This window comes from Aedes albopictus, chromosome 2 (assembly GCF_035046485.1).
Source record: "Aedes albopictus strain Foshan chromosome 2, AalbF5, whole genome shotgun sequence".
Classification (NCBI taxonomy): Eukaryota; Metazoa; Arthropoda; class Insecta; order Diptera; family Culicidae; genus Aedes; species Aedes albopictus.
Genome location: NC_085137.1, coordinates 405,864,439 through 405,878,710, shown reverse-complemented (window position 1 = coordinate 405,878,710; position 14,272 = coordinate 405,864,439). Strand labels below are relative to the sequence as shown.

At 37.0% G+C, this 14,272-nt stretch overlaps 1 protein-coding gene across 1 annotated transcript in view; it reads left to right on the top strand.

Annotated features, from left to right (window-relative positions):
- Window positions 1-2,020: 2,020 nt before the first annotated feature.
- Window positions 2,021-14,272, top strand: part of LOC109407914 (fatty acyl-CoA hydrolase precursor, medium chain) — a 69,520-nt gene continuing 57,268 nt past the window's right edge. The window contains exon 1 of the mRNA XM_019681100.3: window positions 2,021-3,002. Coding sequence (XP_019536645.3) covers window positions 2,588-3,002 — 415 coding nt within the window. The 5' untranslated portion in view covers window positions 2,021-2,587. The remainder of the gene's footprint in view (window positions 3,003-14,272) is intronic.

Here is a 14,272-nt window from a genome sequence, read left to right as displayed (position 1 = left end):
TTCTTTCCAGCTGCAGACCTTTTAAGAAATTTTGGCAGCGAAATCTTTTTTGACCGTTACTTTGCCTATTCTTTTCCACAGTACTTATTTATCAGGAGAATATCAAAGAAGATCGGGCTATTCTACATGAAGTTATAAAGATTATTGAAAAAGGTATAATTATCCGAAAGCCAACTTTGAGCTGTTATATCTCCGGATTCAATGAACCGAATGCAATGAAATTTTGACTATTTATGACTGATAGGGTGGGGCGGGGCAAGATGGGTCACCATAACTTTGTAAATACAAATCGTATTGGTTTGTATTCGTCCGCTACTCTTTCATACACAAGTTAGCTATGCTAAAAGTCGATAAAAAGTTCATTAAATACAAAATATGATGTTAAACAAGCAGTTTTAAAAAGGGACCGATTTTGCACCTTGGAAAAAGTGCGGGGCAAGATGGGTCACCTTTTAAGTAATTCACATTTTCTCAACGAAAAACTTCAAAATATAAGATTTGTTCTGCATTTATATACGCTCCACATCCATACTGAGTAAACAAGAGCTACTACCTAGTAAACATTTTATAATTTTATTTGGAATATAAAAAAACTTTACGATATGAGTGGTCCTAAGGCGACTTGAAAATCGATGTTTTCACTAAAAAATTATCATAATTTTATGTTATAATTTTGAGCGTGCTTCAAAAAAAACGTTCATAATTAAAGGTGACCCATCTTGCCCCGCCCCACCCTATAATAAGCTATGAAAAACCTTATTTTTGGGGGGAAGATGGGTATTTTTCATCACGCCGAAGTAAATACTAAAAAAATACTATAGGGTATTGGTTCCCTTATTAAGCATGTGGCTCCCATTTTCATCCCACGAAAAACAAAGGATTGAAGCGCTGTTTGTTTTGTTTCTTATTTTTGTATTTTTTGTTAGAAGTAAGCACCCATGAAAACAAAAAGAACGGAGTCAATCGGTGCCGTAATCGCTTGTTTTCGAATAGGATGAAAATGGGAGCATGAGATTACTAATGGCACGCATACCCTAGATAGTTCCAGGCTTGTCCGCACTGAGCGCATGAAAATTCTGCTCTTTGGATTTATACCATCAAGCACATCATAAATTAGAATCTTTTCATCTTATCAGATAGAAGGATGTTGAAATATTGTAAATGTCATTTCGAACTGTCAAAAAACCGCACCGCAGAGCCACACGGAGCGCGCAAAGAGATTTTCACCCGGGTGAAAACACTCTAGTGAATTTCACTTTGAACGGCCCGTGCGGCGCTGTGGTGCGGTTTTTTGACAGTTCGAAATTACATTTACAATATTTCAACATCCTTCTATCTGATAAGATGAAAAGATTTCTAATTTATGATGTGCTTGATGGTGTAAATCCAAAGAGCAGAATTTTCTTGCGCTCAGTGCGGACAAGCCTGGATAGTTCATTACTTGAACAATATTCTGGGCAATTGCCTAAGAGAAATTCTGGGGTTTTATTTGTAGGAATCTCTTAATTAATTCCTGAAAACGTTTCATAGTATTTCTCAGAGATTGTCTATAGAGTTTTCTAAAAAAATATATATTCTCTAGAAATGAAATCTTGAATGATTTCTTGAGAGTATGGCAAGTAACTAAATTTTCTTATAGATATAATGACCACTACATACAGTGACCCCACAATTTATGAATCGGCAAAAATGACCACAGTTTATGGATCACTCCATTTGATCAACATGGTGATTCATAAATAGTGTACAAAATTTAAGGTGATTCATCGGTGTGGGGTCACTGTAAATATAAGAGGAAACATTAAACGTTGGTAAAATCGTGTTCCAACGGTTTAACCCCGTTCAATGACACGAAGACGGCGAAAACGCTGGAGATTTACATTCTAACCCTCCACGCTGAAGACCACTATCGGTACCCAACCCGGGCACCACGGAGGCAATCCAAACAGAAACCCACTCTGGTCCCTTCCATCGTTCTGTGTACTGTAGGTAGGCATTTGCTGTGCCGAAGTTGGTCGCGTGACTCACGTTCCGTAGGCTCTGTATAGGACCGACCAGGTCCTGGCGGCAATGCCTCCACAACCGAATCGCGTCGTCGTCGCCGTCGTCGTCGTTAGTTCGTTTTTCTGCGAACAAATCCTAGCCCAGGTAGACGGGATCCCTCCAAGTGTCGAGACTTGATTTCCATTCGTCGTTCAGCACTCGGTCCGACCGGCAGGATTCCTACGGAGCACAGTTTCGTTTCGAAGTTCCACGGTTCTGGGTCCCCCTTCTACCATCATTAGGCCCATTAGTTGATTTACTGCTCCAGTATTGTTTTTAGGTTACCAGTCGCTTTCGGGCTTTCGCTTTGATTTGTGTAGCAGCGGCTGTAGTACGTGTGCTTGTTTTCCCCTCTGGAGGTGCTTTATGTTACTCAGTGCTGATGTTCCCATTTCCCGCGGGCTCCGTTTCCGCCCTGTGAAGAACCAACGGGAACCGAAAGGATAAAGGAGTTTTATCGGTTTTTTGCGCAAATTTCGGAGCAGTGGTCGTGTGTCTTTTTCATATATGAATAAGTGCAAAAAGTTTAAATTCAAAGAGAAACATGACGCGCAATAGATTACTATTGAAAGTGGTGGTTCATGTGCTTCTGGTGGTGACCATATTTCGGCAATGTGCGGCTCGTGATCCACCCACGGTGGAGATTCCCAACCAAGGTACGGTGATGGGAACCTTCGTCAAAATGTTTAGAACTCAACGAGTGATTGCATATCTGGGGATCCCGTATGCCCAGGCTCCAACCGCCGAGAAACGTTTCGCGCCACCCGTGGTGGATGGACTGCCCAGTTGGGAAGGAGTTAAGAACGCGTCCACCTTCGGGCCACAATGCTGGGAATCACCCCGGGAAACCCATCGGCGCCATGACCAGTTGTTCCTGGAGCTGATCAAACCGGCCGCAGATGATGCCGAGAAGCAGTACGACGAGGATTGCCTGTTTTTGAACATTTTCGTACCGGATGGTGAGTACAAATGGTCGAAAAGAATCGTAAAAAATGCCACTGGAAATCATAATTCAGCGTCACTTTCAACCGACTAGACCAAACATTCAAATTTATGCAAATCTTCATGCTTCCTGTGTCGCACGGGAAACCCGTTGCAAAACAGGACCCCATTAAATTTACGAGTTCCCTTTCGGCACTAACTAGAGGAACACGTGCCGTATACAGCATAACTCCATTACACTTAGAAAGGAAATCAACCGAAGGAAAAACGTTCGAATGGAAAACAAACGACGTTTTTTATCCCCAGCATAAATGAAACGGCTTCCTTGAGTTGGAGCGAGTAATGTTCGTTCATTGTCCACTGGTGGTGACCCCAATCAAGGACCACATGCTTGTGTGATTAAAAGAAACTTGTGAAGAAGAAATACCTATATCAATCAACCTACAAATGAACATAAAATATGTGTATAAAAAAACTTACTTCCTCGGCAGTGAAATTGTATTTGGTACTTTCATTCCGATAATTTACAAGGAGTTATGAAAATGTGAGCCACCATGCGTTTGATATCAACATTCCGACAAATAAGGTAGTTTTTAGTGCTTTTTATTGAGAGCTTTTTATTGGGAGTGAACACATTTTCAATATTTATTGATACTAATCAGCCTTTTTAACAGAAAACCCAAAAAAAAAAGTTTACCACGTAATTGAATAGACTTCGAGTTCCAGTATACATTTAGTAGGAATTACATCCTAAATTCATTAAAGCTCACTAGGTGGGCCAAAATACATCCACTATCCTACGTGGCTAGTTCAAATACCTAAATGGAGACGCATGGTGACTTGACAAATGTGCATTTATTTATTTATTTATTTTTTAATGAAAAATATACAGGGATGGCCAAAATGTTTGGGATAACCTCATGGGCGTCGCCCCCCCACCCCCCCCCCCCCCTGGCCGTCAGATTTATATTTTTAAATCAAGCCAACTCAAAGATTATCAATAACTCAGAGTTCCAGTATATCTCCAAAAATAAACTGTCCTAATATTAAGGTTTTAATCCGCAATTATCAAACCTTTTTGCCTTTCTCGTACACTAAGTGTACTGGAAAGGCTATATGTTCACTCAAAAAACGATTTTTCGAAAAAAGGCTCGGAGGATCAAGTCGCATATATCAATCGACTCAATTCGATGATTTGAGATGATGTCTGTATGTGTGTATGTGTGTGTGTGTGTGTGTGTGTGTGTGTGTGTGTGTGTGTGTGTGTGTGTGTGTGTGTGTGTGTGTGTGTGTGTGTGTGTGTGTGTGTATGTATGTATGCCTGTGAGCAAAATAAGTTCACTCACTTTTAAGGCACTTCCCATTGGCCGATTTTTCGGATTATAGCTCGAATTGAACCGGAATTTTACCGCATTGTTTGCTATTGAAAATGGTCCGGATCGGTCAAGGCGTTCCGGAGTTATGGCCATTTCCGTGATCCGGACCAGCACCGGTATAACTGGCCGTATATAAAACTGAACCAAGCCCCATCATGCGACACATCAAACTGCGGTGATTTGTTACAAAAATAAAAGAAATTAATTATTACATACCATTAACACTTCACGACATACATAGAACCTTACAAATGCACAATATACAGACATCACAAATTGATGCAGCACAACACATAACATAAATGTGCCCTGTTATCCAGATGGATAACATCTTCCGATCACAGGATGACGAGGTTTCATGCATTGGTTTGGGTCCATCAGTCATCCTGGAATTGTATTTTATTTGGCAGTTTGCCTTTTAGTTCACAGCATTTGATGCTGTGTTCATAGCTTGGTTTTGTCTAGGAAAACTAATCCTAATCGGGCACCCCGTTTCAGGGTTCGATACTTGAGCTCAACAACTTGAAGTCCGTGGCAGGGAAGGCTTACATCTCTAGTACTTGACTGCTGCCCGAAATAGCCTGAAAGAATAGAGTTAATAAACTATAGATGACGAATGTCGCTGGCGTCGCTGCCGAAACATCTCTTGCTGGCGGAGATAGGCCGGGCTATAAGTGTCAAAGCGAAAAAGTATTATACGAATCAAAATAAAATCTACTTTCGCGACTACTTTTACCCGCAGTCAGAGATACGCGCGAGACAGTCGCCTAAGAAAACAGACCTGTTTTCAAATTTTCCATCATAGCGTTCTTTGATAATTCTTGAAAAAAGGTTGTCACGTGGCCGGGTGATATGGTGACTGCTGCGACTGCACGTGGCATTTGTACTGCGATTAAATTTTGTGCATCATTGAAGGCCTTGAAAAATAGTCGCCATAATTGTGCTTTTCTTGCAACGCATAATATGCAGTTTGACAGATAGATACCCGACATGTTTCCGAACGAGAACAAAGGGAACAGCAGCGACATTCGTCCTCTATAGTTTCTTAACTCTATTCCTGAAAGTTGGCAATCAATATTGGATTGCATTTCATATTTTGTCAGAACCCTATAAATGTGTTTTAAACTCTGGGAATATTTACAACTTAAAATGAAACATTTAACACAAAGAACGCACGAATATAAAATTTATAACACATTTAACAATTATTCTGTCTTATAATTGTAACAAAGATTTATACCCGTACCAGATTTTTGAAACCTTAAGCATGGTTAAGGAAATTTGTGTGGAAATCAACACTGGCGATCACAAATTCCGCGATGTCGGCCCAAAATTCAAAGCCTAATATTCAAGATGGCAGCTTCAAATTCAAGATGGCGGCTGTTGAATGGTGTTTTAGGCGTTAAATCCATGCAATATGGGTATATTTGGTATGGGGAAGATGTCTGGCGTCTAAAAATGACGAACAAAATGCACAAGATGGCGGTATAAAATCCAAGATGGCGGCTCCAAATTCAAGATGGTGGCTGTTCAATTGTGTTTTAGGTTCTAAAACCATGCAATATGGGTATATTTGGTATGGGGCAGATGTATGGAGTCCAAAAATGGTATTATAGGTTCTGAAACCATGCAATATGGGTATATTTGGTATGGAGAAAATGTCCGGAGTCCAAAAATACGACCAAAATATCCAAGGTAACGGTATAAACGTCAAGATGGCGGCTCCAAATTAAAGATGGTGGCTGTTCAATTGTGTTTTAGGTTCTACAACCATACAATATGGGTATATTTGGTACGGGGCAGATGTATGGAGTCCATAAATGACGAACAAAATATCCAAGATGGTAGTCTAAAATCCAAGATGGCGGCTCTAAATTCAAGATAGCGGCTGCTGTATGGTGTTTTAGGCTCTAAAACCATGCTATATGAGTATACATGGTGCGAGGAAGATATCCGGAGTCAAAAAATTACAACCAAATTATCCAAGATGGCAGTATTAAATCCAAAATGGCGGCTGTTGAATGGTGTATTAGGCTCTAAAACCATGCAGTATGGGTATGTTTGGTATAGGGAAGATGTCTTGAGTCCTAATCTGGCAGAATATCCAAGATGGTGGTCTAAAATCCAAGATGACCGCTCCCAATTCAAGATGGCGGCTTTTTAATTGTGTTTTGGGCTCTAAAGCCATGCTATATGGGTATATTTGGTGTGGGGAAGAAGTCTGGATCAAAAAATGGCGAGCAGAATATCCAATATGGCGTCACAAAATTCAAGATTTTTTCACAATTTTTGTCATAAGTCAAAATGTAGGGCTCCAAAATAATGAAATATTTATATATGTGATATGAAGCAGATGTCCGGTCCGGGGTCCAAAAATGGCGGGCAGAATATCCAAGATGGAGGTCTAAAATCAAAGATAATGTCCCCAAGTTCAAGAAGGCAATTGGCTTCTTTAGTGGTGTTGAGATAATTCCATATTCATAATCTACATGCCAAACTGAGCCGAAATCCAAATTTTCATGAACTTTGGTGCCCGGGAACCTATTTGAAAATCGATTTAAAGTTTGTATAGGAGCGATTTGTCGAATCACCCCTCGTCGCATTTCGTCCCAAGTAACACAACATGTTTTATAACAGTTTAAATTTAACCTTTCATACCAAGTGTGCTGTATTTTTCATGAATTATTTACTCAGTTTTGAACACTTATAAAGTCAAAACAGCGCAAAAAATGGCGGCTTATAAAACATCTTATATGTTATACAAGATGTATCCTAATACACTTATAGTACTAAAAATTGGGATCAAACTACAAACCATTTAACTGTTTATTTTATATCAAAATATTTTTCGATAATATAACTTGGAAAAAACATATATAATGCAATTACATTTTCCAGTCCGATTAATATACATTATCAGTGATATAACTTGCAGAATACTTTTATATTACATTCCATTTGTATTGGTTGGAACAGAGCTTTTTGGAAGTTTTATAACTGATAAAAAGCATTTATAATACAAAATATATTCAATTATACAAGGAGCATAAATTTAATAACGCAAAACAAAAACAAAAAAGAAACAAAAAAAAAACATTTTATTTATAAACACAATTTTGGCCTGGTTGACTACTTAAACATGCAACATGGAAATATTATTGAGTCAACGATTGTACCCCTTCGGAAAATTCTTTGGAAAATGGATCATCCTCCCTAATAATAGCGCTTTTTTGCATGCGCTTCCAGATTCATGGTGAAATTTCTAATTTTGCTCAATAATATTTTACGCGCTGCTGATTTCAGTTAGCAATCATAACGTAATTCAACCAAAATGGATTGTTTTTGCATCCACTTCTTGAATCCACTCGAAGAAACAATATGGCAGACATCAAACGATTCCTACAGTGCCGTACAGAAAATGTAAACAAGTATAGATATTGAGAATTTATATTTTTTTAAGCCTGAGATTTATTTTAACTATTGACGCACGTTGCATTAGAACATTCTTAACTGAAAAAAAAGTTTACTTCAGAATTTGAGACAAATAGACGGAAATAAAAACATTACCTTGTCGCTTATTTTTATTTTGTATACAAAGTTTTGCCACATACTGTACTGTCGTAATTCTGCAAAGTGACGTAAGCGCCATTCAAAATGTCGATATTTTTTGGTGTATTATATATAATATCTGGTGTAAAAATAACACTGTGGTATGCCTGCTTCATTAGAATGCAAGATCTAGTCGTAATCTATCATCTATGGAAATAAACTTAGAGGATGAGCAAGAGTTTTATGCATAATAACCAAAAAATGGGCTAGAACTATCAATGTCGCTTACGTCACTTTGCAGAATTACGGCAGTGTAATCCGGATGATTGTTCTAAACTCCATGTCAACAGACTCAGCGCTGCATTTTAGAAGGAAGTTCAAATTACACTTATAATCCATCCGTAGAACAACCTTACAACAAGTTTTTGGAAGGAGCTATACCTACGATAATAATACGTTTAAAAAACATATTTTCAACAAACGTATTGTAAAGCTGTAATTATGTTTTGTGATCATAATTTAACTGCTTAAATAACTAAACTACAGCTTAGTTAAGCAGAAATCATGTTAAAATGAGCATCTGTCAAAAAAGTAAACATTCCAGTAAGTTAGCAATTATACACTTCGTTGTGTTGCAGATTCCGAGTGCATTTTCAGTTTTTTTTTTGTGAAATAGACAGTCGGTATTGGACACAAGGGGTTAAGATTAAACGTTATATGATGATTAGCTGGAGTCAAGCAGCCCATAATGTGAGCTTGGTGATGCCTGAGAAGATTTGTGACCAGCTAGTATTCCACCGTAAAGAAATTTTGGCGTGTTGAATCTACTCCGTCAACTTCAACAATCCGACGAGTTATATCACTAAATTTATCATCAACTCTTACGCATTCATTCTTTCTCTACGGCCATCATCTTTTACGCTCTGCAAAGAGGTTACAATCAACGTGACTCCACTTCGACAAAATCTGGCTCATCGGGGAACTTGCTAACCACTGCGGACCAAACTATGAGGCATTACAGCTGCGCAGCGATCTGTTTTTTTCCCTACAGTGATGTACATTTACTTAACACATTGTGATTATGTTATATTTAGAAAATAAAACTTCTGTTGCTTCAATGGGGTTTAATGTTGTGTAGTTTGAATTGAACATGATATATTCAATAGTCCAGGACTGAAATATATTCATTTTTGATCATACGATTCGCGATGTAGAGTGCTGGTTTTAGGATGTAAACAATGTTGTTTTCGTGATTGGTTAGCATGATGCTCCAGTAATGTTTTATGTTCTCAGCATATATGTATTTTAAACTTGAGATACCCAAGTGATTTTATTTTCTGTTTGTCATCGATAATTGATCGGCTAACACTATTAAAGCCAAATCAAAACAGAACATGTTTTCTGATTCACTTATATTACTGTTGTAATACATCTTTTGAATTTCTGATTTCCAAAGATGTTTTCAGTGTTACTTGGGGTACTGGGCGGAGCTGTCAAGCAGTTGCCCAGCTGTCAAAAGGTGATTTCAAAAAATCTTTTTGTAATTGAATTTAGGTATCAAAATAAAGTTTTAAAAATCTGAAAAAAATCATACTGGCTTAAAAAAGGTGCTCTTTCGAATAAAATAAAAAAATCAATATATTATTCTTAATTTAAAAACCCAATTGTTTAATGGAGTTTCAGGCTCTAATGCCATGCAGTATGGGTATATTTGGTATGCGGAAGACGTCTAGGGTCCAAAACTGGCGACAAGAATGTCCAAGATTGTGGACTTAAATCCAAAAGAGCGGCTCAAAATACAAGATAGCGGCTTTTTTTAAGTTCAAGGATCAAACATCAAAAGCCAGTTACACGAATCATATCTGGTGCCATGAAATGGATTTTTGTAAAACGTTTGAAAGTGCGATATTCATCAACATTTCATTTGGCCGCCAAATTTATATTTTTTAATCGAGCCAACTCAAAGATTATCAATAACTCAGAGTTCCAGAATATCTCAAAAAATAAACTGTCCTAATAATTAAGGTTTTAATCCACAATTATCAAACCTTTTTTACTAGAAAACCACAGGAAATTTCGCCAAATATTTCTCATGGGATTGGATTGTTGTCACGCAAATAAATCTTTTCGCTGAAAATGCATGTGTATTGAGTTATTGTTGACAGATTTTCTGCAGTATTAGTGTGAAATTCAGCGATTTTCTGTATCGCGTAAGCCTTCGCTGGAAGAAAACGTCATGTTGTTCAGCGAAGCAAGGAAAATTTTCAGTGAAAAAAAGCAATAACAATTTCATTGCTGATTGGTTTTGTTTGATTTTTATCAGGGTTTTATTACAGCAATAATTAAAACTCGCAGTGACTGCTTTTATGAAAACCATTGATAAAATGTTTTATAGTATACTTGAAAATATCCATAAAGACAGATTTTAAGAGTAAACAAAACTTTCCAATTTGTAAACCTTCTGGCAATCATTATTACCACAATAAAACTGTTAAAACTCTCAACAGATGGCGATCCGTTCGATTAGTAACGACATCTGTTGGTGGAAAAGCAGAACTACGACATTTCTAGGTTTATTGCGGTCATCATAAAAGTAAACTTGCTTTCGTTTTATTTTCGCTGATTATGGTTGTCGCCATATTGAAGAATTAGCTAACGTGAATGGAAAATAGCTAATTTTGCTTAAATAAGCAATAAATTGATAGTTTGCCACCATTTCCATAACATGCTCACATAAATAAACTCTCTCTGCTGAGTTTTGTTGTGATTCGAGATAGTTTTACTGATTGTGCGATATTTGCCAGAAAACCATTCGCCAGAATGCCATTGGCCAGAAAGACATTTGCCAGAAAATACCATTTCCCAGAAAACCGTTTGCCAGAAAGAACCATTTCCCAGAAAACCATTTGCCAGAATGTACCATACCCCAGAAAGTACCATTTCCCAGAAATTTTCCATAGTTCTCAATCCAGAAGTGTTCCCAATCTAATGATAATTTAAAAAATTCTTATTGAAAAATAAATCGTGTTTTTTATTTGTTTGGGATCGATTAGCCCACAATAACGATTGTAAAAATGTAAATTTTTTTTTTTTTTTAATTTATTATATGCGAAAGTTAAATAAATTACCGGAACTGATGTAAGAGCAAACAAGAAATGATTTTAGAGTAACTTTTAAAGAAAAGCCTATAGTTTGAAGAAGGGCAAATCACTGTGAAACAAAAAAATGATGTGAACTTAAACCTTTCAAACTTCACAATACATTAAATCATCGATGTTATTCAAATATTTCATTGCGCACAACAGCTTATTTTTTCAATTAGAACATTTCTACAAATTTGTCTTGTGGACAAGTTGATCATGATGTGGATCCAATTGATCAAATTTTATTTTGGCGGAATTTGAGCAGTACTCATTAAAGATTTTCCTTTCTTCAACACATAGAATGTTCTTCCCAGCTTTTACTGATATGAAATTTTTGGTTTTACTTATATTTTTCAAAGATTCCCTGCTTTCAATTGAAAGTAATTTTTTAAGCTTATTTTTGACAATAACAATAACATTAAAGAGATCATGTTTGTGCCAAACAGCAAAATTACCCGGAATTGTTGATCACAGACTTAAATCAACCGAATACCATAAACAAAAACCTATTGGAAGCAACGAGTAAAATACACAGAAATAATAACTCAAGTGACGGTTTTACCTATACCATTAGCCTGACTGTCACTGCCCGAATATCACTTGATCAAATGCTATAAAAAGCTTATTCTTGAGGAAATTAATTCTAATAATTCCAGCAGAGTTTTTTCCTTCTTTTAATCATCTGCTGTTCTTTCTGGATGAACTTCTTAGTTTATTTGCGCCATTTCCAACCAATATATTCCCTTATCACGGTAATTGTAACATGTGAGCTTAACATATTTGGGCTTTGGTATTATGGCTAATGGCGCTTCGGTTACTGTTGTAGAATCTTAATATCAATGGTGTTAGGGCATTCGACTGAAGGCCATTGGGTCGAATGTCATTTGGTCAAAAAGTGCCGAATGGCCATATTTTTTTTTTTCGTTTTCTCCTTTTATGCTGTTAAAATAACTGTTGAAGTTGGAGCTACTGTATTTTTACCATAAATCTTTCCTTCTTTTAAATATAGGAACAATAAACGGGTTTAAGATCTGTTATTTTTTTTTTCAATAATTAAACTATTAGTCCCGCAATACCAATATTGCTTTATGGTTCTAACATAATCAACCATTTATGCCAAAAACTAGTCTTACAATGAAACTAGAAAGAACAGCCTGTGTTTAGAAGAAGGAAAAATTCACTATTTGAACTAGCGAAGTAACCACGGTGCTGAAGCCTTATTGCATGCAGATATACGGTGTATTTAGAACAATCATTACTTTACATGAACATTTAAGGTTGATTTAAAGTGGAAATGGCAATTATGCGACTGAACTAAGATTATAACAGTGTTATATTAATTTGATTCTATAATTGACCATATCCACTTCAAATCAACCTTAAGGTTGCTTGTAAAGTAATGATTGCTCTAAATACATCGTATATCTGCACGCAAAAAGGCCATGGTTACTTGGGGAGAGAATAGTTTAATTGTAGAAAAATAGTTTTTTGCTTCGAAACCGTTGATGTTCAACTAGTGAATTTTGCTTTCTTTTAAACATAGGCTGTTCTTCTTAGTTAGTAAGACTAGATTTTGACATTAATTGTTGATTGTGGTAAAACAATACTGAAATAATAATATTGTAGAAGTATCAGCTAAATAGTTATTGGAAAACCGAACAAATTTAAGAAACCGTCCCGATTCCTGTTCCATAATCACTGAATAGCGATTCGTGATCATTATTCTATCCATTGACCAATCGGCCTAATGTAGGGTCTGGAACCATTTGGGCAGGAGCACCTATTTTGGGCACTTGCTGCTATAACTCAGTCAATTTTGAACCGATTGGCTTGATTTTTGAGAGACGATCAGCTAGGCACAGTAGCTAGCCATGTTTCAAAATTCAAGTCAATCGGTTTGAAATTGACTGAGTTATAGCAGCAAGTGCCCAAAATAGGCGCTCCTGCCCAAATGGTCCCAGACCCTACTTCGGTCAGCTGTATTTTCACCATACCAGATGTTTGTAGACCTATGCACTTATAGTCTGTTCTACGGAACGACAACAGTGTTGATATTGATATTCACACTCACGGGCTTGGACGCGACCTCCTATCAAATTTTCATTCATGAAATGAGTGATCAGCTGATCCAAAACGTCTCGTAAAATGGCTCATAGCCTAGTTACATCGAAGTCTCGCGCTTAGTATTATACAGGCGTATCTGTAATGATCGATTTCTCTTCATCGATTTTCTCTTTGCTTAATAACTATCGGTGAATCATTTCCAGTTGTTTTTGTTGTTCTAGCCCTAGTCGTCCTTTATCGAAACAAACCAAGAGATCATCCTAGCAGTGAACATATCAAATTATTGTAAAAGATTGAAACTGACGACATTTTTTATGTTAATGGACTGAAATTCATTCTTAGAAAATGGAGAAAATTTCTATTTGCCCGAAAGTACCGGGGCCGGATCACAACGTCCGAGGCCATATTGTCCCGGTCGTTAAGTCGCGTTTTTTTGTGAAATAACGTCCAAAAGTTTGGATGCGTCACAATATCCTATGTGCCTTCTTTCCTTGGACTTCGTGACATATCTGCATGTTTGGACGTTATGCCCCGGAAAAATGCGCCATAAAGCCCTGGGACATTATGGCCTCGGACGTTATGATACTGCGCCGAAAGTACCATTTGCCAGAATGTACAATCCCCAGAATTTAATATTTAATATTAAATTCTGGGGATTGGTACATTCTGGCAAATGGTACTTTCGGGCAAATAGTATTCTGGCAAATGGTACATCCTGGCGAATGGTTTTCTGGCGAACGGTTTTCTGGCAAATATCGCACAATCAGTTTTACTAAATAAACAAATTGATTCATTTCATTCCAAGATGATAATATTCATTATTTTTGAAGCGCATTCATTTTATGATTCTGCAACCTTAATATTCACGGTAAAATTGAATGCGCATAAACACACCAACACGAAAACAACTAAAATATTACTTTGAAATGACCACTTCTACTTACGAATAATATATCGTCCTGAACTTTGCGTGCCATCGAAAAAGCTTCTCTGCATCTTGAGCTGTCATAGTTTTTGTTGAAAAAAAAACAACAATCGAGAATGGGAAATTTTTCTACTAGGTTTTAAAACGGTTTTATTGCTACTCTTAATGCGGTTTGCAAAACCTCTCCGAGAGTGGTCCACTTGGCCGGAAGATGCTCTTAAAGAAGTTAT